At 38.3% G+C, this 24368-nt stretch overlaps 1 protein-coding gene across 1 annotated transcript in view; it reads left to right on the top strand.

The window, feature by feature from the left end:
* TMEM123 (transmembrane protein 123) overlaps positions 1-24368 on the top strand; it is a 74976-nt gene that overhangs the window by 38734 nt on the left and 11874 nt on the right. Inside the window, exon 3 of the mRNA XM_027849529.1 lies at positions 22493-22813. Coding sequence (XP_027705330.1) covers positions 22493-22813 — 321 coding nt within the window. The remainder of the gene's footprint in view (positions 1-22492; positions 22814-24368) is intronic.

Raw genomic sequence — 24368 nt, 5'->3', positions numbered from 1 at the left:
TTTCAGGAGTTTCCAATAAGCAAATTAGGAAGATAACAGCTGTTTTTGACTACACAAACTACTTTCATCTTGGTTTGATTTATGAGACCCCATCTTTAACGTGGTGAAAAATACTGGTTTTTAGTAACTACAAAGATTGATTTTTTTTTTCCTTTTACATATTTGTTACTAAGTCCTTAAGGTTTCTTGTACTATCACACAGTGAAGTAAACATTTCAGTAGTTAGGATTTTGGGGTAGTGATTTTTTTTTCCTTCTAAAACTCTATCCCTGCCTCTTTTAGGATTTCTTTTGTACTTAACTTGAGAAGCCAGTTATTTTGGAGCGTTTTTGTGCTGACTTAATCGCTCTCTGTTGTATTACAGTTTTCCAGCTCATGGCCACCATGTGGCTGTGCAGTGTTGGGGATTCACTTGTGCTCTTTCTCTCTGAATTCTGTTCATATGACTCTAAATCTGAGGTCTCTTCCTGCTCTTGTGCTTCTAAAATACTTTTACTCTGCACCTCACAGGATTGTTGGGAGGATCCATTGAGAAAATGGATGTAAGGCATTTTGTAAACCTTAAAGCCCTGTATGAATGTCACCTATCTTGCTTGGTCTCATCTCCTCTCCTTCCCATAACCCCTTGCAGGAGCCCCTGTCCTGAGCCAGGGAAGCTGCTGTTATTAACTTACAGCTGAGAGGTGGAGGGGTTCTTCTCTCCTGACTTTTGGTCAGGAAGAAAGTTCATAAGATCAGATTTGCATCTGGAAGGGACTTTAGAAACAATCTGATCAGAACCCTTATTTTACAGATGAAGAAACCAAGGCCCAGGGAAGGTTAAGTGACTTGGCTAACATCCCACAAAGTAGAGATGTCAGATCTGGGATTTGAATCCTGGTTCAAACAACTCCAAATTCAGTGCTCCTTCAACTTGCACCACTGTCAATTGAAAGTGTAATCTTTTACCAATACCTGTAAAGATGCAGATGCATACTTGGTCCCCTGCAAAAAGGATGGAATTGGATTACAGATCTGTACCCTAGAGCCCCATTGCACTTAATTTGATATAGGGTCATGTGGGGCATATCATCAGAGAGGAGTGAGGGGATAATTGTAAGAGCTTCTTGCCAAGAAGCAGAGGAGAAGAGATGATGAAGCTTCTGACCAGCCTGTGAGAAAAGAACACCAGAGAGGGTGAAAGTTTGATGTATACTTTCACCACATTGTTTCATCATTTTAACCACATCTGTGAAGTCACATGAATTAGTCTCTATAGCTTGCTCTTCTGTTTCCATTGAGCGTTAGAGGCAAAATCTCTTTCCAGCTTTTGACTTCTCAAGCCTTGTGTTACTCCCTGAGGCCCCCTTTTAAAGCCCTAAACCCTAAGTTTAAAGAACCAAGAAGGTTCAACCCAGTTACAATAGAAAGAGGCAGAGAAAGAGGAAAAGAGAAAGCTTGTAGAATTTATCCCTTTAGGTAAAAACTTGTATTTGATAAAGTATAGTTTGCATAATCTAACCCTAATTGGGACAAATCTGTATTTATATAAATCAACAAACATTTATTAAGTGCCTCCCAATTCTTCTCAAATAGCTCATGTGCTATCTTGAGGATACTACATAGGGGTATGTGTGTAGATGGAGAAAGAGAGAACAAATACAAGGTAGTGAGGGAAGGCATTAGTAATTGGAGGGAGGGAGCAGGAAATGATTCATGGAAGGTGATTAGAAGGTGATGCCTAAGCTGCAGCTAGAAGGAAGTGCGGGTGCAAGGAAGTAGAGATAGGGAAGGAATGCATTCCAGGCACAGGAGATGGCCCATGCAAATGGAGTTCACCTCTCCCTAAGTCTGATAGGTAATATATTCCATGTTCTTCAAATTTTCTTATACTATGTATTTCTTATACTATCTCTCTTTATGCTATTCTTTATACTATCTTATACTGTCTCTCTTTATATCCAGGTCATGTATCCATTTTGATCAGTTAATGATCTTAACAAAGTAGCAAGATATAAAGTAAATCCACATAAATTATCAGTGTCCTGATATACCACAAACAAAACCCTTAAAGAAGAGAAGAGTAAGAGATACCCCATTTAAAATAACTCCGGACTTATTTTTCAAGTCACCAAGTATTTATTATATGCCTGCTGTGTGCCAGGCACTGTGCTAAGTGCTGGGTATACAGAAAAAGACAGTCCCTGCCCTAGAGGAGCTCACAGTCTAGTGGAGGAGACAACATAAAACAATTATGTACAAACAAGATACGATAAATTGGAGGTAATTTTAGAAGGATTTGTGCTCATCACTAGACAGACTGAGAGAGGACTCTTTCAGAAGGTAAGATTTTTACCTTTGACTTGAGGAATTGGGGAAAGCCAGGAGAAAAATATAAGGAGGGAGAACATTCCATGCATAGGGAACAGCCACTGGAAATGTCAGGAGATGGCTGACATTGTACAAGGGAAGGCCAGTGCCATGGGATCATAATGGATCACGTGGAAGGGAGTAAGGTGTAAGAATCCTGAAAAAGTAGGAAAGGACCAGCTTATGAAAGGCTTTGAAAGCCAAATAGAGGATTTTATATTTGATCCTGGGAATAATAAGGAGCCATTGGATAGGGGAGTGGCATGGTCAAACACGCGTTTTAGGAGATTGACAGTGCCACAGAAAGATAAGGATTAAGAAAAAGATTAAATTCGGCATTTCAGGTCATTGGGGACTTTGGAGAGAGCAGCTTGAGTTGAATAATGAGGCAGGCTATATAATTACGAAGAAAATGAAAGGAAAAGAGGTGGAGGTACCAGTTATAAATGGCTTTCTCAAGAAGTTTAGCCTCTGAGTGAAGTGAGCAGAACCAGGAGAATGTTGTACACAGTAACAGCCATGTTGTTTGATGACTAGTATTGATAGACTTAACCTTTCTCAGCAATACAAGGATCTAAGACATCTCCAAAGGCTTCATGATGGAAAATGCTATCCAAATCCAGAGAAAGAACTATGGAGTTTGAATGCAGATTGAAGCATACTATTTGCTATTTTTTTTCTTATGTTGTGTTTTGTTTCCTCTTTCTGGTGGTTCCTCCTATTGGTTCTAATTCTTCCTTACAACATCACTAATGTGAAAATGTTTAATAGGAATGTATATATATAGCATATCTCAGATTGCGTGCCATCTTGGGAAGGGAGGGGGAGAAAAACTTAAAACTCAAAAGCTTTTGGAAGTGATTGTTGATAATTCAAAATAAATTAATTAAAGAAAAAAAGAAGAAGTTTAGCCTCCAAGAGATATAGAAAAATAGCTGCTGAGGAAGGATAGATCAAGTGAATGTTGTTCTGTTGCAGCTGATATTTTTGTTTTCTTTGGATTCCAGAATGGTGCCAACAAAATTACTACAGCCCTGCATGTTGAAATGCTTAGGTGAAATTGAAAAGATTAAAAAAAAAAGCCCTGCCATGTTTTAGGATATTTTTGGATTTAGAATTCTGTGCTTGTAGAAAAGTTATTTTTAACAGAGCAACATTGATTCCTGAGATGAACTGTGAAATAGTGAAAGTAAGGGACAGCTGATAGCCCATGTGATTTTTTTGGTATCCTTGTGATCTAAAAAAAAAAATAAGGAAAGCCCCAGAATGTATGGGTATGAGTGGACATGCCCAAGAATCACGTAGGATAAACAGGTATGGGTGGGCTCTGTGTGATAGATGATGTTAGAGGAAATACACACAGTGATGAAAGCTTTCTCTCTGTTAGTTATTTCCTGTTTAATCTTATAGTTTGCTTTGCATATATTTGTTTGCATATTGTCTCCCCCATTAAATTGTAAGCCACTTGAGGATAGAGACTGTTCTTTTGCCTCTTTTTGTACCCCCCATACTTTGCATAGTGCCTGGCACATAGTAGGTGCTTAATAAATGTTCATTGATTAGACACGCATTTATTAAGCACCTATGTGCCAGGCAGTCTGCTAGCCACTAAAGGTACAAAGAAAAACCAAACAGTCCCTACCTTTAAGGAGCTTGCATTCGTTGAGACAGAATGCTCAAATGTAAGTTTATACAAGACATATGCAAAGCAGTTACATCCATATTTGACCATTCAGCTATGCACACAGGTGGTAGTAACCCCCTTAAGCCACAGTAATCTTGGTTTTCTGACTGGGATCCTTCAAAATGATTTTGTTTATATGTTATTAATAATAACAGTCGCAAATGAAAGAAATATCTTTGTTCTTTTAACTAATTCTGGCTGCCAGTAGTAGGATTCTCACTTCCGTTTTTACTGCCCCTACTCCTTAATAGGAAAATACCAAGAGCAAAACGTATTGTTGTCCAGTAGTTTCAGTCATGTTTGAATCTTTGTGTGACGCCATTTGAGGTTTTCTTGGCAAAGATACTGGAGTGGTTTGCTATTTCCTTCTTTATGTCATTTTACAGATGAGGAAACTGAGGCAAACAGGGTTAAGTAACTTGCCTAGAGTCACACAGCTAGTAAGATACTAAGGCGAGATTTGAATACAGGAAAATGAGACTTCCTGACTCCAGGTCCAGCACTCTATCCACTGTACCACCTAGCTGTCCAAAGAGCAGAACTGTTTCCTAGAAAATAGGAAGGAACGTAGGAAAATTCAGGGATGTGTTATTCTGGCCTGACCAGACTGCCCTGATTATTTCTCTACACCAAGAATCTGATTCCTTCTCTCTCTTTCTCTCTCTCTCTATCTCTCTCTGAAGAGTGATAGTGATCATCTTAACTAGGGAAGGTCTTTTAAAGCTGACTAATTTTACTACCAGCAAAAAAAATTTTTGTGGGTAGTCCTTTCACTAATATAGACTATATGGCCCTTCCACACCTTAGTAGATGGCTGTATAAGTTGCCATTACAAAAAAAAAATCCATATTAGTTGGTGGCCACTTACCTTGGTGACTACCCCCACTTAACAATTTTGGTCCTTGGAAGAAAGATACTCAATCCATCTCTGGGCCTGTTTTCAAAGACTTTATTACTTAGCAGGATCTTCTAGAATTTGTCCTCTGCTGAAATAGCCTTTGGGGGCCGAGAATCATCTGGACACATAATGAAAAGATCGCAGAGATTCTTTAGTAGAGAATCTTTTTTATCTTTTTTTGGGGGGGGGGACCTTCTGTGTCTCTGATTTCATAAGGTGCAGAGAATTGCTGTATAGAAATACATCTTCACTAATGCAGGCCAGCAGTTTATCTGTAACTTAGAAAATTGCTTTGCATGGGGTTACCCAAGATTACAAAGTCAGTGTCAGAGGCAGGACATGAACCCAGGCCTTTCTGACTCTAGGACAATTCTTTAACCACCAATTCACAATGCCAATCTATTTGGATGTCAGTGCCAAATATTTCAAATATCCACATGGGCTTGATATATTTTATACATGCTTCTACAAGGGCCTACTCATTATGATTGTCATAAGGTTAATATATAGTCAAGGTAGTCTTAACCAGATCACTCTGAAAGCAAATTTGAAATATTTCTATCTGAAATATTTACATCATCAAGGAGATGTCAAAGTCTCTTTACTACTAACTAATAAGCATAATTTGAATCAGCAATTGATGAATTAAGACCAAGAAATCTTAATTATTTGAGTGCTATGTATAAATAACTTAATGTCCGATCATACAGTTACTATCCAAGGACCAGCCTAGTTCATCACCGGGTTGGCCCTAGAGGATGATGAGTTCTCTAGCTACATCAACCTTTGAATCAGACTAAGTCATAGAGCAGTTATGATCTATGTCAGAGGAAAGAATTACTGATGAAATCACAAATCCTGGAAATATTGAACCAATTAGCAATCATTCCTTGCGTCCTGTGGGATATAAAGCTAAAAAATGAAGCATTCACTGCCCTCAAGAAGCTTACATGCTATTATGAAGTATAAAAGGATCTCAAATTTTATTTAAAATGCATCTATAAAAAGATGTTTTTATCATATGTCTGTAGATTTATCTTTCTTAGAGACCTTACTTTGAAGAGCCATATGGCCAACACAAACCATTAACATTGCTTATGTAGTTACAGAGAGATGTTTTGTATGGACAATGAAAGTGAAACCCAAAAGTAGATACAGATATCCACCATACACCTCCCCCCCCCATTCCCATTCTAATTTAACTACTTGCTCTGAGTCAGTTGTCAAATATTATCTGTTGCCAAGAGCTTTCTGTACCATCCTAATTTTTCTGGCCAGTGGGCTTCCATTGCTCGCCAGAAATTGCGTAGTATCCCAACTTAATGACCACTGTGCCCATTGACTGCCATAGCCATGAAGCTACTGCCAGCATGGAGGCTGTGATGCTTTATTTGAATGCTTATGACACATTATGTTAGTGCATTTCATTTCAAAGTAGATATGAATGGATGAGTGAGCAGGATTGCCCCAGTTTTGGCAGTGTAATGGCACAGTTGGCTACTGCAAAGAGGTATGAGTCAGTTAGTGAGTGTCAGGGTCCTGATTTCTGGCAAGTTGGAACTTTAAGAGGCAGGAGGGAGCATGACCAGCATGTGCCACTTGCCATTAAAAGCACCAGTGAATGGTAGCCCTCTCATTTCCCCATGTACTCACAAGCACTTGGCCATATTCAGTCTTTTTCCCTGTACGTAGTAGGGCTTTTGTTCTTGACTCTTCATTTCATTTTCGCTGATCAGAAAACTTAGCTGTCCTCAATGAGTCCCTTTTACCAGGTCTGGTTTTTGTATATCCCAGAATAATGACAGAACTTGCAGATTTGATCGCTGAGCTGCTGTGATTGATTTTCAAAATAAATAAATAAATAAATGAAAATCTTAGAAAACAGGAAAGCTGGCACAAGACTGGATAGAGATTACAAATATATCTTTTTTGGGGGGGTTAATTGACTTGTCCATGGTCACACAGCTAGTAAGTGTCAAGTGTTTGGTCTTAGGCCAGAATTCCTGCCAAAATTCTAGGATGCGTTATTAAATTTTTTGGTTCTTTTTTTTTAATTATTAATGCTCTTTTTGTTTTTACATCACATTTTCCAAGCCTCATCCCTCCTTACCAAAAAAAAAAAAAAACCTTTCCACATAACAAATAAGTACAGTTAAGCAGCACAAGTCAACACAGTGGCCTTGTCTGAGAATGTATACCTCGTTCTGAAGTGGAGTCCATCTTTAAGACAGATAATATTCAAAGCATATAGACCAGCTAAAACACAGTGATCAGTTGATGTAACTGGGAATATTTAGCTTAGAGAAGAAAAGATTGAGGGGAGGGAGGGAGAAAACCCTGTTACTGTCTTCGAGTATTCAAAAGGCTCTCAGATGGCAGGAGGGACTAACTTTGCTTTGCTTGAACCAAAAAAGCATAATCTAGGAACAGTGGAAATTTCACTTAAGTAGATTTTGGTTCTTCACAATTGAGCATCTCCAAAGTGTAATTGGCCATTTCCTGAGGTAATGAATTCCCTATTACTGAAAGTCTTCAAGCAGAGACTGGATCCCTACCAGTCAGTTGTTGCAGAGGATTTTTTTGTGCAGGTACAAATTTACTGAGTTCTCTTGCAGCTCGGTGGCTCAATAATCTGCACCCCTAAGTAGCTCACTCAAACCCTTCCAAGCAGTACATTCTGTGTGCCCTCTTTGGCTGTCTCTTTGGCATTCTTCCAGCTCCCTTCCTTCTCTGTGTATCACCTGGCAACTGCTTTGTGCTTCAGGGAGCCCCACCCAGCCTGCCTTTAGCTGAAGAGACTGGAGGGGCAGGGAGCGTGTAACTTGATTTCCTGCCATCTTGTGATGGGAGATGTTAATTCTCTAGCTCCGATCTGGGGAACCACTAAGAGTTTGTCACCAAGGCCGCTAGTTATCCCCATCACCTTTTCAGACATCCAGCTACCAGGAAGCTGTTGTATCCATGTGGTTTTTAATTAACTAATTAACATGTATTTTGATCATTTCCGTTTGCATCAACTAATATTAGCCTATTATAATTCCCCATTTTTGTCATTGTAAATTTGTACAACATCTCAGAAGGAATTTTTTTTCCTTGCTGAGAGAGAAGTGAGCTTGCAGTACCCTAGGAATGCTGAAAAGTAGCATTAAATTCCTTCCAGTTCCTCTTAAATACTCTTCTTGTACTTGGGATAAGAGACAAACAATTGTGTCTCTTTTTGTTGCTGTCATTTTTTATGCTACAAAGTAATTCACTTAACAAGGTGGGGGAGGAGACTTTTTATCTAGCAAAACTTTCCCAAGTTGTTAGCTGAACAAATATGATTACATGGTTATGTTTGGTGTTAGCAGCTTGAATAACTATCACATATTAGTCTCTTACCTTAAGTGACAAAAGGCCTCCATAGGATATTTTAGCTCTTTATTTATACTAAAGTATTTCTGAATGGAGAGCATATGAAACAAGCAGTGAAAACCAGTGACAGATTCATAGTTTGTTTTAAGGTGAGGAAACCTGATTTGAAGGTGAAACCTACCTCTTAAAATCCTACATAGTTCAATTCAAAGTAAATATGGAAATACTGCCTAGTGTGAGGTGAACAAAGTCCAAAATAACCACGGAGGGATTAACCATATAAATGAAATAGTCTTTTTTCAGAGTCTGACAGCTATCTGGTACAAGTGATGTAAAGGCATTAATATGGTTCCCAAGTTATACCCAGGGAAAAATTAAACCTATTCATAAACCCCTCCAAGCATTCACAGACTAAATAATAATATAGGAACACACCTAAAATATAAAGATATATGAAAAATTTCAGACAACCTTTGAGTGACAGATGCTTTCTGCAGAAAGCAATTCTACGAGTAGGGCAAGAAAAGAAAAATACTGAATTCCTAAAAATCCTGCCCCATATAAATGGCAATACCAATTGAGTAGTCTGTAGCTATAACCTTCCTTCCCCTCCACCCCCACCCCAAAGCTGTGCAAGCAGCTTCAGATATAATATCCCTGAAGTGTTTGCTTTGTTAGGTGGCTTATCTTTCATCAAAATGGAGAACCATTTTCCTCCAAATAGGAGCAGCAAAGAGTCAGTGTGATCTAGTGGAAAACGCCCTGGTTTGGGAGTCAGAAACCCAGAGTTCACGTTCTGTTTTTTACATGTCTGACCTGTCTTGGCCTTGGCTGCTTCATCTCTAAAATGAGAAGATTGAACTAGATCATCATCGAAATGTGTTATGTAAGTTTAAAAATGGTAGTTTCCCCAGACATTGTTCATTTCAAAAAATTACACCCATTCTTCCAGATGGAGAATTTCTGATTTGGGAAAGTTTGCAGCCTGTTGTAGTCAAGGGTGATTTTATAAGTAAAAACCCTCCAATGTGGAGAGTAGTATGTTGTGAAATCCCCATAGAGCTGCTTGTTGACAGAGTATTTCACTTCCTAAGATATCAGGATGTGGGCGAAATCTATAAAAATAATCTTTCTATTTATACACCTACACATACGTCCTGCCAACCATCATGCCAGAGACAGACAGCTAATTTTATCTTGTTTGCCCCCCACTTCTCCAGATTGTTTAGAGGGATGTGTGGCTGAGGTAATTTGGCAGACCATTACATTTAAAAATCCTGATGAATTTGTAACAATCTGAGATTCTCAAAGTCTATGTAAATTATTCTAATATCAGTGGGGGTGGAGGGAGTGATAGAGTATTCTTTCCTCCATTGTTAAGAAAAATCGATGCATTAAGAACAACCACAAGGAGTAAGAGTTTATCTGGAAACCTTTGCATTTTGGTATGGAATTGGTAGTTTTCAGCCATTCAGATATTCCAGAAAGCTGCATCTGGAGAATCAGAGTCCACAAATACGAATAGTCTCCACGGCCTTTGTCCCCAAAAGCCATACATAGGAAGTAGCAGGGCTGTCTGCTAATGCTTTCAACTTTAATGTTCAATTCAACAATTTAATGTATTTCAACAAATTAATTATGTGTATTCCTAGGTGTTAGGGATAAAGATTGAAAAACATTATGGTCCTTGAACTCAAAAGCTTACAGTTTCCTAGGAGGAGGTGCTCTGTTCCTCTTGCTGTCTTTTCCCTCTCTCTTTCTCTCCCACCTCCCTCCCCCTCAAAATCTTTGTAATAAGGTAGTGTCCTATACAGTCTTTTCAGGGAAGGAGCAAATTGGAACATGAAAGGAATATAAAAACAAGTATCATTAAAACATTTTAAAACCATTTAGTCACAACAGACCAACTCTAATTGGGCAGGTAGGTGGCCCAGTGGATAGAGCACTGAATCTGGATTAAGAAAGACCTTAGTTCAAATTTGACTTCAGACACTCACTAGCTGTCAAATGAGATACTAATTGTAAAAGCTTAGCACGGTGCCTGTCACATAGCACATACTATGTAAATGTTAGCTATTTACCCTAATTCCTTTTTTGGGGAAAGGGGTCAGGACAGGAGTGAATACTAGCAGAGTAGGGAAATGCCATAGACATAGTACCCAAGGCAGCACGTTATTTGACAGCATTTTGTGATCACCTTATTGATAACATGGAGGATATTCATATAGAAACACACCTAAGCTAGGATATATTCTTGGGTGGTTTCAGAGGTGCTTCAATCACCCAGCCAAAGAGGAATCATTAATAGTTCCATTTCAGCTTAGAGAAATGCCTATTAGTATAACCTTGGGATATAGCCTTGCTCTTGTGATTTTCATGTTTTTATCACTTGTTTGGATGAAAGCATTCATGCTCATGAGCTCTATAAATGATAGCTCTCAGAGCGGAAAGAGGAATGTTCTATCCCTCACAATAAAGAATCAAAAAGGAAAAACAACCATTAGTAGAACTAACCAACACAGTGACTAAGTTTGACATTATATAGAGCGTTCCATACCTATGGTCTCCTACTTCTACAAAGAAGGATGAGAGACACAGTCTCACATCTCCTCTTTGGAGCCAAGCTTGGTCATGTATAATTTCAAATCATTCAGTTTTGATTGCTTTCTTACAGTTCTTTACATGTACATTTTTGTAGCCGTTGTGTATATTGTTTTCCTGAGTCTGCTTACTTTGCTTTGTATCAGTTCACATAAATCTTCCCATGCCATTCATATTCCTTTTTCTTTCAGTATAGTAATATTCCATTGCAGTGACACACCACAATTTGTTGTTCTGCTTTGTTTACATTTCTTTGCTACTAAAAAAGAAGTACTGCTATAAATATGGGAGGAGTGATATAAATAAAACCAGGAGCTAGGTTTTTTAAAAAATAAAATAGATAAACCATTAGCTAACTTGATTTTTGTTTTAAAGAAGAAAGCCAGATCACCAGTATCAGAAAAAGAAAAAGGTGAATTCACAAAAAAAGAAAGTGCAGATTAACAGAACAAGAAATAGAGGATTTAAATAACCCAGTCTCAGGAGAAAAAAAGATCAAACAAGCCATAAGAGAACCCAAAGCGGAGCGGGGGAGGGGGGGACGACCAGGACCAGATGTATTTACAAGCAAATTTTATCAGACATTTAAAGAGCAATTAATTCTAACATTATATAAACTGTTTGGGAAAAAAATACCACATTCCTTTTATGACACAATTATGATCTCAAAGCAGAGAAAGAAAAGCCTATCCCTAATGAATATTGATGCACAGATTTTAAGATTAGCAAGGAGACTACTGCAACATCTCACAAAAATTATGTAGTATTATGTACAGATTTTCTTTATACCAGGAATATAGAGCTACTTCAATATGAGGAAAAATGTAAACAGTAGACTATATTAATAATAAAACAAATCATGATCATATCAATAGTTTCAGAAAAAGCTTTTGACAATGTATAACACTCAATACTTGTTTTAAAAAAACCACAAAACTGGAAGAATAAATGTGTTCTTCATTTATATGATAAGTACTGTCTATATAAAACCAAGAGCCAACATTATCTGAAATGGAGACATACAAGGGGCCTTTTCAGTAACATCAGGAGTAAAGAAAGGATGTCCAACACTACCATTATTAATATAATGCTAAAATGCTAGCTGTAGCAATAAGACAAGGAAAAGGGATTAAGTGAATGAGCATAGGCAAAGTGGAAATAATTATTGCATTTTGCATGTGATATAATAGCTCATGTAAGAGAATCTCACTTACAGATGGCTAGAGAGTCAACTAAAAAGCTTACCTTAACAACTAACAACTTTATCAGAGTTGAAGAATATAAAGTAAACCCACATAAATGATCAGCATTTCTGTATATTGCCAACTAAATCAAACAGGAAGAGATTAAAAAGAGAAATTCTTTACTGCAGACTATATAAAATACTTGGGAGTCTACTTGCCAAGATATAGACATAGGGACTGTATGAACACAATAGCAAAACATTATTTACACAAATAAAGATAGATCTAAAAGCTGGAGAAATATCAGTTGCTCATGTGTAGGCCAAACCAATATAACAAAAATTACAAAACAACCCAAATTAATTTAGTTATTCAGTGTTATTAGTTACTCATACTACCAAAGGGTTACTTTATAGATCTTGAAGAAATAACAAAATTCATCGGGAGGAACAAAAGATCAATAATAACAAGGGATGAAATGAAAAAAAAAATGAGAAGGAAGAGGGCCTAGCAGTATTAGATCTCAAATTCCACTACAAAGCAGTAACCATCAAAGCAATTTGGTACTGGTTAAGATAAAGAAAGTGATCAGTAGAATAGATTAAGTACATAATATACAGAAGCAAATAGGCACAATAGCCTAGTGTTTGAAAAACCCATAGATCCCAAATATTGGGTCAAGAATTCATTATTTGGTCAAAAAATAGAGTAAAATAAAATGTTAGGAAGACTAGAAAGCAGTCTAGCAGAATTTAGATTTAGGCCAACGTTTTACAATATAGACTAAGACAAGCTCCAAATGGATACATAACTTAGACATAAAGGGTGACATCCTAAACAAATTGTTGTTATTTGTCCTTTGCTTCAAAGAGGACCAATGACATCACGAGGTGATGTCTTGACTCGCCCATGAATTGGGGTCTCACGTGAAGTGAGGCAGAGTTGTACAGTCATCAGCCTCACCCTCTCTTCCAGAGTCATTGAAGTCCAGTGGCAAAACAAAAGGCAGAATGACTGGCGATGGCCTGGCATGCAGTGGATGACCTTGGCGTCTTTGACATCTGATCAGTCTCTCATTGGCACATATTGTTCTTATCTGCCCTTTCTGCCGGGGAAAGTCTTCATGTGCCTCACTGATGGGTTTGAGGCCTCAACCTGGTTTAGTCTGTCTACTGAAACAGTTTTACTGGGGTGTGGTTGCTGTGCATGCTACAGCTTCTTGGAGCCATCAGTGAAAGTTAAACTGAAGGCACAAGCCTTTGAAATCTATAAATAGGGGAAAGTTTCATCACCAAACAAGAGATAAAAGAGGGTCACAGAAGATAACGTGTACAATTTCAGTTACATAAAATTGAAACTTTCTGCACTAACCTAATGAAAAAATGCTCTAAGTCACTGATAATTAGAGAAATTCAAATTAAAATAACTTCATACACTCAGATTGCCATAGTTTACAAAAAAAGGAAAATTACAAATGTTGGAGGGGCTGTGGGAAAATAGGTGTATTAATGCACGGTTGGTAGAGATGTGTACTAGTATATCTATTCTGGAAAGCGGTTTAGAACTATGCCCCAAAAGGTATTAATCTGTGAATCCATAGACTCAGTGATAGAACTACTAGGTCTATACCCCCAAAGAAATGAAAGGAGGAAAAGGACTTATGTGCTCAAAAATATTTATGATCTTTTTGTGGTGGCAAAGAATTGGAAACTGAGGGGATGACCATCAGTTGGGGAATAGCTGAATAAATTATGGTGTATGAATTTGATGGAATACTATTGTGCTGAAAGAAATGATGAGGGGAGTGATTTCATAGAATTCTGGGAAGACCTGAGTAAACTGCTGAAGAATTAAGTGAGCAGAATCAGGAGAACAATGTATACAATAATCACAATATTATAAAAACAAACAACTTCGAAAGGCTTAAGAACACTGATCAATGCAAAGACCAATCACAATTACAGATGACTCACTGAAACATGCTGCTCTGACTGCAGAGTAAGACATATTTTTTTGGATGTGGCCATTGTGGGACTTTTGTTTTACACAACTGTACACATTTGTAATAGAGGTTTTGTTTTTCTTTGCTTTGGAGCAGGCAGGTTTTTGTTTTAAAATTTTAATTTTTAAGAAAGAGCGTATATATATGGTACCTTTCTTTTTAATATTGACTTCTGAATCCGGTCTCTGTTAGCTCCATATCTGTGATTCTGGTTACCTCCTTAGAACATATGCTGAGCAATGGGTCACAGTTTAGGTATTTGTCACTTTTGAATCAAAGGGTTTGGGCATTTTAATTACTTTCTTAGCATAATTCCGGAATGGTTGAAGCAATGCACAGTTCTACCAACAGTGTATTTTTGTTCCTTTTTTTCCCCATAGCTCCTCAAACATTGAATATTCCCATCTTTTGTCATCATTGCCAGTTTGTTGTGTATGAGATAAAACCTCAGAGTTGTTTTGATTTACATTTCTCTTATTATTTTTGATTTGGAACAGAGATATCGAACTGGTTACCCACAAGTAGGCTGAACCAGATTAAAACATAACTGAAATATTTAACAAAATAAAAAAATACAATAAAATGCAATACAATACAAGACAATGTTAATTTGTGGTTTTCTAAGTCAATCTACATTTTTCAGGGATCTATTCTTGAGTTTGACACTACTGATTTGAAATACTCTTATATAGTGTTAATGGTTTGCTAATTTTAAAAACATTTGAATTTTTTTGCATTTTATTTTTTCCAATTATATGTAAAGATAATTTTCAACATTCATTTTTATAAGATTTTAAAATCCAAATTTTTCTCCCTTCCTTCACCCTTCCCCACAAGATAATAAGCCATTTGATATAGCTTATATATGTACAATCATGTTAAACTTATTTCCACATTAGTCATGTTGTAAAAGAGTAATCAGAACAAAAGGGAAAAACCACAAGAAAGAAAAAAAACAAAGAGTGAAAATAGTATGCTTCGATCTGCATTCAGACCCCATAGTTCTTTCTGTGGATGTGGATAGCATTTTCCATCACAAGTCTTTTAGAATTGGCTTGGATCATTCTATTACTGAGAAAATCTAAGGCTATCATAGTTGATCACTGCACAATATTGCTGTTACTGTGTACAATGTTCTCCTGGTTCTGCTCACTTCACTCAGCATCAGTTCATGTCTTTCCAGATTTTTCTGAAATCTGCCTGCTCATCATTTCTTATAGCAGAATAGTATTCCATTCCATTCATGTACCAAAACTTGTTCAGCCATTCCCCAGTTGATGGGCATCCCTTCAATTTCCAATTCTTTGCCACCACAAAAAGAGCTGCTGTCAGTATTTTTGTACGTGAGTCCTTTTCCGTTTTTTATTATCTCTTTAGGAAACATCTACTAGTGGTATTGGTGGATCACAGGGTATGCATAGTTCTGTAGCCCTTTGGGCATAGTTCCAAATTGTTCTCTAGAATGGTTGGATCAGTTCCCAAGTCCACCAACAATACATTAGTGTTCCAGTTTTCCCACATCTTCTGTAACATTGGTTTGTTAATTTTTTTGAGGACTGTTTATCAGTAACACTGGGGAATGGCTTTTGGCTCTAAATATTTATGTTAGTTCCCTGCATATCTCAGCTATCAAACTTTTAGTCATCTGCTTCCCATCTTATCCTGCAGGAGATTATGTGACTTGTGCAGAAGCTCTTCAGTTTTTTATTGTTTTAATTGTTTTTCATCTTTTGTTATTACCACTATTCCTCATTTGGTTAAGAATTCTCCCCTAGCCATAACTGAAAGACATTTTAGTCAGGTTTAGCACCTCATTTGAGGAAGGATATTGACAGGCTGGAACGCATTCAGTTGGTTGATGGTAGAGTGACTAGACACCATTTTGAAGGAATATCCCTTGAAGGGAGTAGGCATGTTTAGCTGGAAAAGAGAAAGACTTAAAAGGAGACATGATAGATGTCTTCAAGTATTTAAAGGGCTGTATTATGGAAGAGTTTTGCTTCGCCTACAAAGACAGAACCGGGAATAATGGGTAGAGGTGCAGAGAGGCAAATTTAGATCTAATCTAAGGAAAAGTTTTAGAATTGGAGCTGTGCCAAAGTGGAAAGGGCTGCTTTAAGAAACAGTGTGTTCTCCTCACTTGAGGAGTCCTTTGAGCAAAGAATAAATGACTACTTGTCATGGATGTTGTAAAGTGAATTCTTGGTAAGGGTTGAGCTAAATGAACGATAAGCTCTCTTTTGCTAAAATCCTGTCATTTTATAATTGATAACTCTAAAATTCTGGCAGAAAAAGGGAAAAAAAAAGATTGGCTGATAGTTTATTGGAGGGTAGCAGAGCCAGTTAAAGACAACTGTCACTAAATTCATCAACATAAATATTTTTATTACTAAGGATGATAACAGGGGAAAGGACAGAGAAGACTATAAACCAAGTGCTTCATTGAGATATGTACGTGAGGGGGAGCCTTAGGGATTTGTAATGGTAAATAAGAAAGGTATGATATAACATGAATTTTAAGTGAAAAAAGATTATTGACTGATAGTAGCTGACTAGAGGCTTGGAAGACTTCTGTATTCATGCTGATGCTGGTTCTGGTGGAACCATCTTCCATTCATTAAAATTTATCTCACACACATATTCTGGCTTCAGCATAAAAATTCTTTTCCTGCTGCCTTTTTCCAGACTGTTGATATGTCTTCTCCTTCTCTACTAGCTCCTTTCCCATCCATCTACATAATATGTAAAGGAATGTCTCTCCAGTACTAAAAAAAAAAAAAATTTTTTTCTCATGACCCATCCATTCTATCTAGCTACCATCCCATCTCTCTTTGTTCATTACTAAGCTTCTTGAAAAAAAAAGTTATCTACGCAATACTGGGTCCAGAGGACTAGGGCTGGGAAGTAACATTGAAAAGGAAAAAATATGCCACATCTTGATTTGGGGAACCTGAGGTTATGATAGGAATGGTTAGTTTTGGAGAGGGTAACAAGGAATGTTGTGACCTTGCCTCGTGTCAGTTGCCAAGGTGACTTATAGTTTTAAATGAGCATTATAGAGGAAATCCTTTTATAAAGCCAATAAAATGCTATATAAATGTGAATGATTGTTAACTATGGTGTCCATACCTGCCACACCCAAAGGACTATCAGCAAAGAATTGTTCTTGCTGTAAAATGGTCACAAGTTAAAAGGATAGAAAAAGAATGAGACCAATAATATAATTACCCAATATTTCTCCCTCTGATATTAAAATTTTTTTCATTGTGTTGAATATCAGAGCTGAAAGCATAGAGATGTTAGTTGGATGCATAGGAACTGATGAGATCATCAAGCAAAATAGTAAAGAGGGAGAATAGAAAAGGGCCCAGGATGGAGGTGAAGGGGGATAGCAGGGATGATGTGGATAAGGATCCATCAAAGGAGACTGAGAAGTGGTCACATGGGTAGGAGTACAGTAAGAACTCTTGTTGTGGAAAACTGGAGAGAAGAGAATATGAAGGAGAAGAGGGTTATTTAAAATATCCAACCCTGAAGAAAGGTCAAGAAGGATGAAGATCAAGAAAAGGCCTTTTGAGACCTCATTTCTAAAATATATAGATAACTGAGTCAAATTTATAAAGAGTACAAGTCATTCCCCAATTGATAAATGGTCAAAGGATATGAACAGACAGTTTTCAGATGAAAAAATTAAAGCTATCTATAGTCATATGAAAAAATGCTCTAAATCACTTGATTAGAGAAATGCAAATCAAAACAACTCTGAGGTACCACATCACACCTAGAAGATTGGCTAATATGACAAAACAGGAAAATGCAAAATGCTAGAGAAGATGTGGGAAAAAATGGAACACTAATGCATTGTTGGAGTTGTGAACTGATCCAACCATTTTGGAGAGCAGTTTGGAATTATGCCCAAACGGCTACAGAATCATGCATACCCTTTGACCCAGCAATACCACTAGTAGATCTGTATCCCAGAGAGATCATAAAAATGGGAAAAGGACCCTTATGTACAAAAATATTTATAGCAGCTCTTTTTGTGGTGGCAAAGAATTGGAAATTGAGGGGATGCCCATCAATTGGGGAATGGCTGAACAAGTTGTGGTATATGAATGTGATGGAATATTATTCTGTTATAAGAAATGATAAGCAGGCAGACTTCAGAAAAACCTGGAAAGACTTACATGAACTGATGCTGAGTGAAGTGAACAGAACCAGAACATTGTATGCAGTACCAGCAACAATGTGCGATGACTAACTTTGATAGACTTAGCTCTTCTCAGTAATGCAAGGATCCAAGAAAACTCCAAAGGACTATGGAATCTGAATGCAGATTGAAACATATTTTCTGTCTCTCTCTTTTTTTTCTCTTTTTTTGTTTGTGTTTTTTTTTCCTTTCTCATGGTTTCTCCCATTGGTTCTAATTCTTCTTTACAACATGACTAATGTAAAAACTTAAAAAAAAAAATAAAAGGCCTTTGAACATGACCATCAAAAGATCATTGTTAACTTTGGAGAGAATAGTTTCAGTTGAATGATGTGGATGGGAGCCAGACTATAGAGATTTTAAGAAAGTGGAGACACTGATTATAGACAGCTGTCTCAAGGAATTTAGCCCCCAAAGGGGGGCGAGATCTAGGATGATCGCAAGTAGGGATGGACAGATCAAGTGAAGATTTTTTTGAGGATGGGGGAGACATGGACTTGTTTGTAGGCAGCAGGGAAGCAGCCAGTAGGCAGGGAGAAATTGAAGATTAGTGGGAGAGTAGGGGGTGTGACGGAAGCGGCAATCTGCTGAAGAAGACAGGGCCTAATGAGATCACATGCCTGTAGAGGTTTGTCTTGGCAAGGAGAAGGACAACCTTTTCATGTGAGACAGGGTAAAGGAAGAGATAGTGGAGGAAGGAAGGAAACAAGCATTTATTCAGCTAAGCACTTTACAAATGTGATCTCATTTGATCCTAACAACAATCCTCATTTTACAGTTGAGGAAACTGAGCCAGACAGGTTAAGTGATTGTCTAGGGACACAATAGCTAGCAAGTATCTGAGGCTGGATTTTAACTCGGATCTTCCTGACTCTGGGCCCAGTATTCTATCTCCTGGGTTTCCGAGCTATGAGCCAGGCACCATACTCATTGAGGAAGTCATCTGAGTCTTATGACATGAGGACCAGGGAAGAAAAAAGAGCTCTCAGCTGAGATGGGGTAAGAATGTGATGGGAGGCTTGAAGAGAGATACAATTGTTTGGAAAAGCTGTTGTGGTGAGTAGGATAGTGAATCAATTAGAAGTGTAAAAGGATTGCCTTACCACAGTGAGGTCCCAGTTGAGGTTGTATAACATAAATTTTTAGTGACTCTCCAGTCAGCATGGTTCCACAATTTTTTCCAGTTTTGTTCGGTAGCATATAAATAAGAGAAAAGGCAGTGGATGGTGGGAGTGATCCAAGGCAGGGCAACATTAGGGCAAGGGACTAGAGTAGAGAGCTGAACTGGCTCACCAAGATGTCAAGATGGGGAAGGGAGAAGAGTGTAGCCGGTATGGGATGAATTAGAGAGTCCCCAAGTAAAGGGTAGGGCAGGGGTAGAGAACAATGTGAACCAGGTACCAAACTCCTTGAGGAAGAAAGAGAAGTGGACTGGAGGTCTGTAGACAAAAGCCACCAGAATTTTGATCGAATGAGAAATATGAATTGAGTGAACCTCAAAGGAGAAGACATTAGTGAGTAATGGTGGTAGAGGGAAAGCCTAGAAGTGACAGTGAGGAGCAAGGAGTATTCTAATTCTCCTGTTATACCACTGGGTTGGGGTATGAGTGAAAGCGCAACCAAAACTGAAAAGGGTAGCCAAGGATGTCACATCATGGGCGTGTGCATGCACTCACTTGGGCCTGTGTGCTGGAAATCAGCAAATGCTACAAATCAGAGCTTGATTTTGGTTTGTTTTGTTTTATTGATTGTCTAGACTTAAGAAGTGATGAAGAAAATGTTAGCAATACAGATTAAACTTAAAAGTGTCTCATGGGGACATTTTTTTTCCCTGGAGAGCTAGTTAAATTTGTTACCTCTGGAGTAGGAATTCCAGAGAGCACCTTGAAAGGTGTGGGTAGATCTTGAATGGAGTGTTGGGAACAAGGGAATAGGCAGTGAGGGGTGGGGAAAGGAGCATTTGTATTATTACAGCGAGGGGTTCAGAAGCACTGGGATGGGAAAGGTATGACAGGGAATAAGTATGGTAATCACAGCAGAATGAGTTCAGGCAAGCCGTCAGAGTTCCCAGGAACCCAAGCAGTTGGTATGTAGATGGGCAAAGAAGGTGAGCCAGTATTTGGAGAGTGAACAATGAGGTTGGGTCCGCAGAGGAGCACAATATAGAAGGGAAAGATTTCATGTCAATAAAGACAAATCTAGTTGACTTCCATTTTGCCAGAGGTCTCCTAACATAAATAGCAACTGTCCCCAGCAAGGACAGATAAACCGGTTTGGTGAACAACAACTGATGAAGTCATCACTATAATGTATTGAAAAGAACACACTGGATTTGGAGCCCAGACAGCTGGGACCAAATCCAGACCCTGTACTACCTACCTTTTTAGTGTTGGATTACTCAGTAAACTTCTCCATTACTCAGTTTCTTTATCTGTAAAATGAGGAAATAATACAGATAATACCTGAATTTAGGATTGTTATAAGGAAGGAGCTTCTCAGCAATTTAGCAATCAGTTTAGGTTAGCCAACAACACTAGGATCACCAAAGCCTCGTCTAAATTAATAACCAGACTTTTTTTTTTAATTTGGAGTAGAATCACTGCATTCAACAGGATAAAAACAGTTGGGGAAGTCATGGCTCATGAAGTCATATCATCTGACAAGATAAGAGGGTATTAAGGGTATTAATGGGCTGTTGTAATCTCAACATGAGTCAACAGTGAGGGTATTGGCCACTGGGAAAAGTGATGTGATCTTAGGCTTCTTATAAGAGGCTTTGTGGCCAAGAAAAGGGAGGTAACTCTGGTCAGATCAAAAATGAAATACTGTGTTCAGTTCTGAGCAATACGTTTTAGGAAGGACATTGATTAGCACAAGCATTTTAAGAGGCAGTTACCCAGGATGGGGAAGGGTCTCGAGTCAATGAAACATAAGGATCATTTGAAAGAAGTTGAGTTGTTTAGCCTGGAGAAGAGAAGCTGTAGGTGGGACAGAATGGCTGACTGCTAGTAAACTATTATTATTGCCAAATACATGTCTAGGCAATATCTGAGCTCAAGGAGCCCAGGGGAAGGCTTAGCAGCACATGGTATTACTGTGACAAATCCTGACTGGTTCATCAATTCCCTTACAAGTTCACATAACTTTTTAACATTGATTTTTGTTTTTATCCTGAACTTAACAAAGAAATAGAATGGGCATTTGCGTATACGAGGAAAAACAACAACAGAAAGCTTGCACGTGAAACTGCAGTTCTTTTAAAGTACAGTTTGCTCCTCATTTTAAGTGTAGGACAGGATTAACCAGTGTGGCTTTCAAAGCTAGTCTGCTTGTCTGGCTTTTTTTCTCTTCTTTTAATTTTTTAAAAAAGATGAAAAGCCACATACTAACTGTATCTGGAAATGGTCATATATCCGTTTTTTATTGTTCAAAGAAGCCTTTACCACCTCCTTTGCTGATGTACTTTGCATATTCCACAGGCAGTAATAGGAGCTAACATTTATACAGCGCTTACTATGTGACAGACACTGGGCTAAGCACTTTATTATCTCATTATTATTTCATTTGAACAACCCTGGGAGGTAGGAGCTATCATTATTCCCCTTTCAGAGATGGGGCAAACAGGTAAGTGACTTGCCCAGGGTCACACTGCTAATAAGCATGTGAGGCTGGATTTGAACTCAAGGCTTTCTGACTTCAGGCCTAGCACTCTATCCACTGTGCCACCTAGCTGCCTCTTTAGATATAGGAAGTTCTTTCTGAGAGCCAATCTAAATCCAAATCGGTTTCAGTCTGCTTATTCCCTCCTTAACTTGTTTTGAGTGAACGGTGAAGAATAACATTTTCGAGATATACATACATTGCTTTGTTATTTCCAAAAGTGCTTTCAGGTCCATGTTCTTGTTTGATTTTTGTAATTCTGAGAGATGTATAATATGAATATTATTGTCATTTTACAGATGAGGATAGTGAGGTCCAGAGAGGTTGTGACTGATCCAAAGTTAGGAGCTAGACCCTAGGCTTTCTGACTTAATTGTCCAGTGTATTCCATGTTATTGAATGTACCTTTCTCAATTATGCCAATTATAACTATCATTTAATAGAAAATGATGGAATTTTCAAATGAAACGGGCTCTCGTTTTCCCCACTCCCTCCCCAGCCTATTTCCAAAATTAATGACATTTTTGTTTTCTCTTAATGAAAATCACAGATAGAACACAGACCAGCCAGACCAGAGAAGAAATGCCAAGAGTTACAGCCAATGACACAGTAATCCAATTAAACCCGCCATCTACCACCACCAAGCCAGTGACATCTCCACCTTCCACAAATACATCAGCCTCTTCCAACAAAACTACAGAAGCACCTCAGGTAACGACCAGACTCCCAACACCTGCAGCCAACAGCACCGTGACACCTGTGGCGACAACGAGAAGTAGCCCTCAAAGCACAACAGCGCATAGTACCTCAAAATCATCCGCTGCCACAGCCAGCAACAGTACAATGACAACCACCGCCGCCCTGGCCACAGGTATGACCCTAACTAGCGAATGTTTCTTGTCTTGAGATTTCTTTACAAATTCTCGCCTTACCAAGGCAGAGGGGCATAGGCCTGTTAGTCACTGCCAGTAAGGAGGCTGAGGCTGCTAGGTTGCTCATGAGTTCTGAACTGCAATAGGGCTGAAAGCTCTCTAAGAGGGCATGGAGGGCCCAGATTGGAAAAACAAAGTGAAGGAAAGGTTCCATGCCCATCAGTAGTGGGGTCGAGTCCTAAGTGGCCACTGCACATCCCACTTTGGGCAAGGTTTTTGTTTTTTGTCATTTTCAATCATTTTTTTCCTACTCTGTGTGGTTTTCTTGGCAAAGATGCTAGAGTGGTTTGCCTTTTTTTTTCCTCCAGCTCATTTTACAAATGAGGAAACTGAGGCAAACAAGGTTAAGTGACTTGCCCAGAGTCACACAGCTAGCAAGTGTCTGAGGCCAAATTTGAACTCAGGGAGATGAGTCTTCATGATTCCAGGCCTGGCACTATATCCACTGTACCACCTAGCCACCCTATGGGCAAAGTAGGGAGACCCAGTCTCAAAAACAAAACAAAAGCCAAATTCTAGTCTTAAGGGATTGCCTCGTTTTGGTTTGCTTCTGCTGTAGACATCTGTATCAGAATCACATATACCAAATATTCTTAAGTTACCGTAAGCTCCTGCTCTTATTTGAGGTTGTATGGGATAATGGAAACTGCATTTGACTTGGAAGTCTAAGGTACCTGGGTCCAAATCTTGACTCTCCTGCTGCTGTATGACTGACCCTATGCAAGTGACATAACCTCTCTGGGCCACAGTTTACTCATTTTTAAGATGAAGAATTTGGATTTGATAGTCTTGGGACCCTACCAGCCTGGTATCTGTGATGTTCTCATTAGTGCTGTGGATCTTATTGGATAAATTGGTTTTGAAAAAATGTTACCTTACTTAATGGTCTGTTTCCTGATGAGCTTCTCTTTTCTCATCTATATAAAGGGTGGTGGATGATAATACATGCACAGCCTCCATCATGAAGTTGTTTTTAAAAAAAAAAAACTTTGCAAATTTTAAAGCATGTTAGGAAATTCAGTGAAGTTAACTTTATTGTCACAGTTGCTGTCAAGTGCCAAAATTAGAATAGTTTCCAAATTACACAAAAAAAGCAGTTTTTAAGGAAATGTTTACAGTAGTAGAATTTCGAGGCCTGTATTCAGCAAGCAGCAGCTGCTTTTGTGAAAGAACTTTGGAGTTAGAGTCAAGGAATCCAAGTTCAAATTCTAGCCCTGCTGCTTACTACCAGGATGACCTGTGGCAAGTCATTGAACCCCTAAGAGGCCTCTGTTTCCTCCTCTGTAAAATGAAGTGCTTGGACTAGCAGGAATGTCAAACTCAAATTGAAATGGAGGCTGATAAATCTTAGTAAGGCTTCCTGAGGGTGACAAACCCCAGATTATGGGGTCTATTTTTTTTTTTTTAATTTTTGATTATTTATTTTAATTTTGTTAAATATTTCTCAATTACTTTTTAATCTGATTCAGATACACTCTTTAGTAATATGGCCCT

This window comes from Vombatus ursinus, unplaced genomic scaffold, assembly GCF_900497805.2.
Source record: "Vombatus ursinus unplaced genomic scaffold, bare-nosed wombat genome assembly UNPS02007612.1, whole genome shotgun sequence".
NCBI lineage: Eukaryota > Metazoa > Chordata > Mammalia > Diprotodontia > Vombatidae > Vombatus > Vombatus ursinus.
The sequence above is the reverse complement of the archived record's forward strand: the minus strand, read 5'-3'. Positions and strand labels throughout refer to the sequence as shown.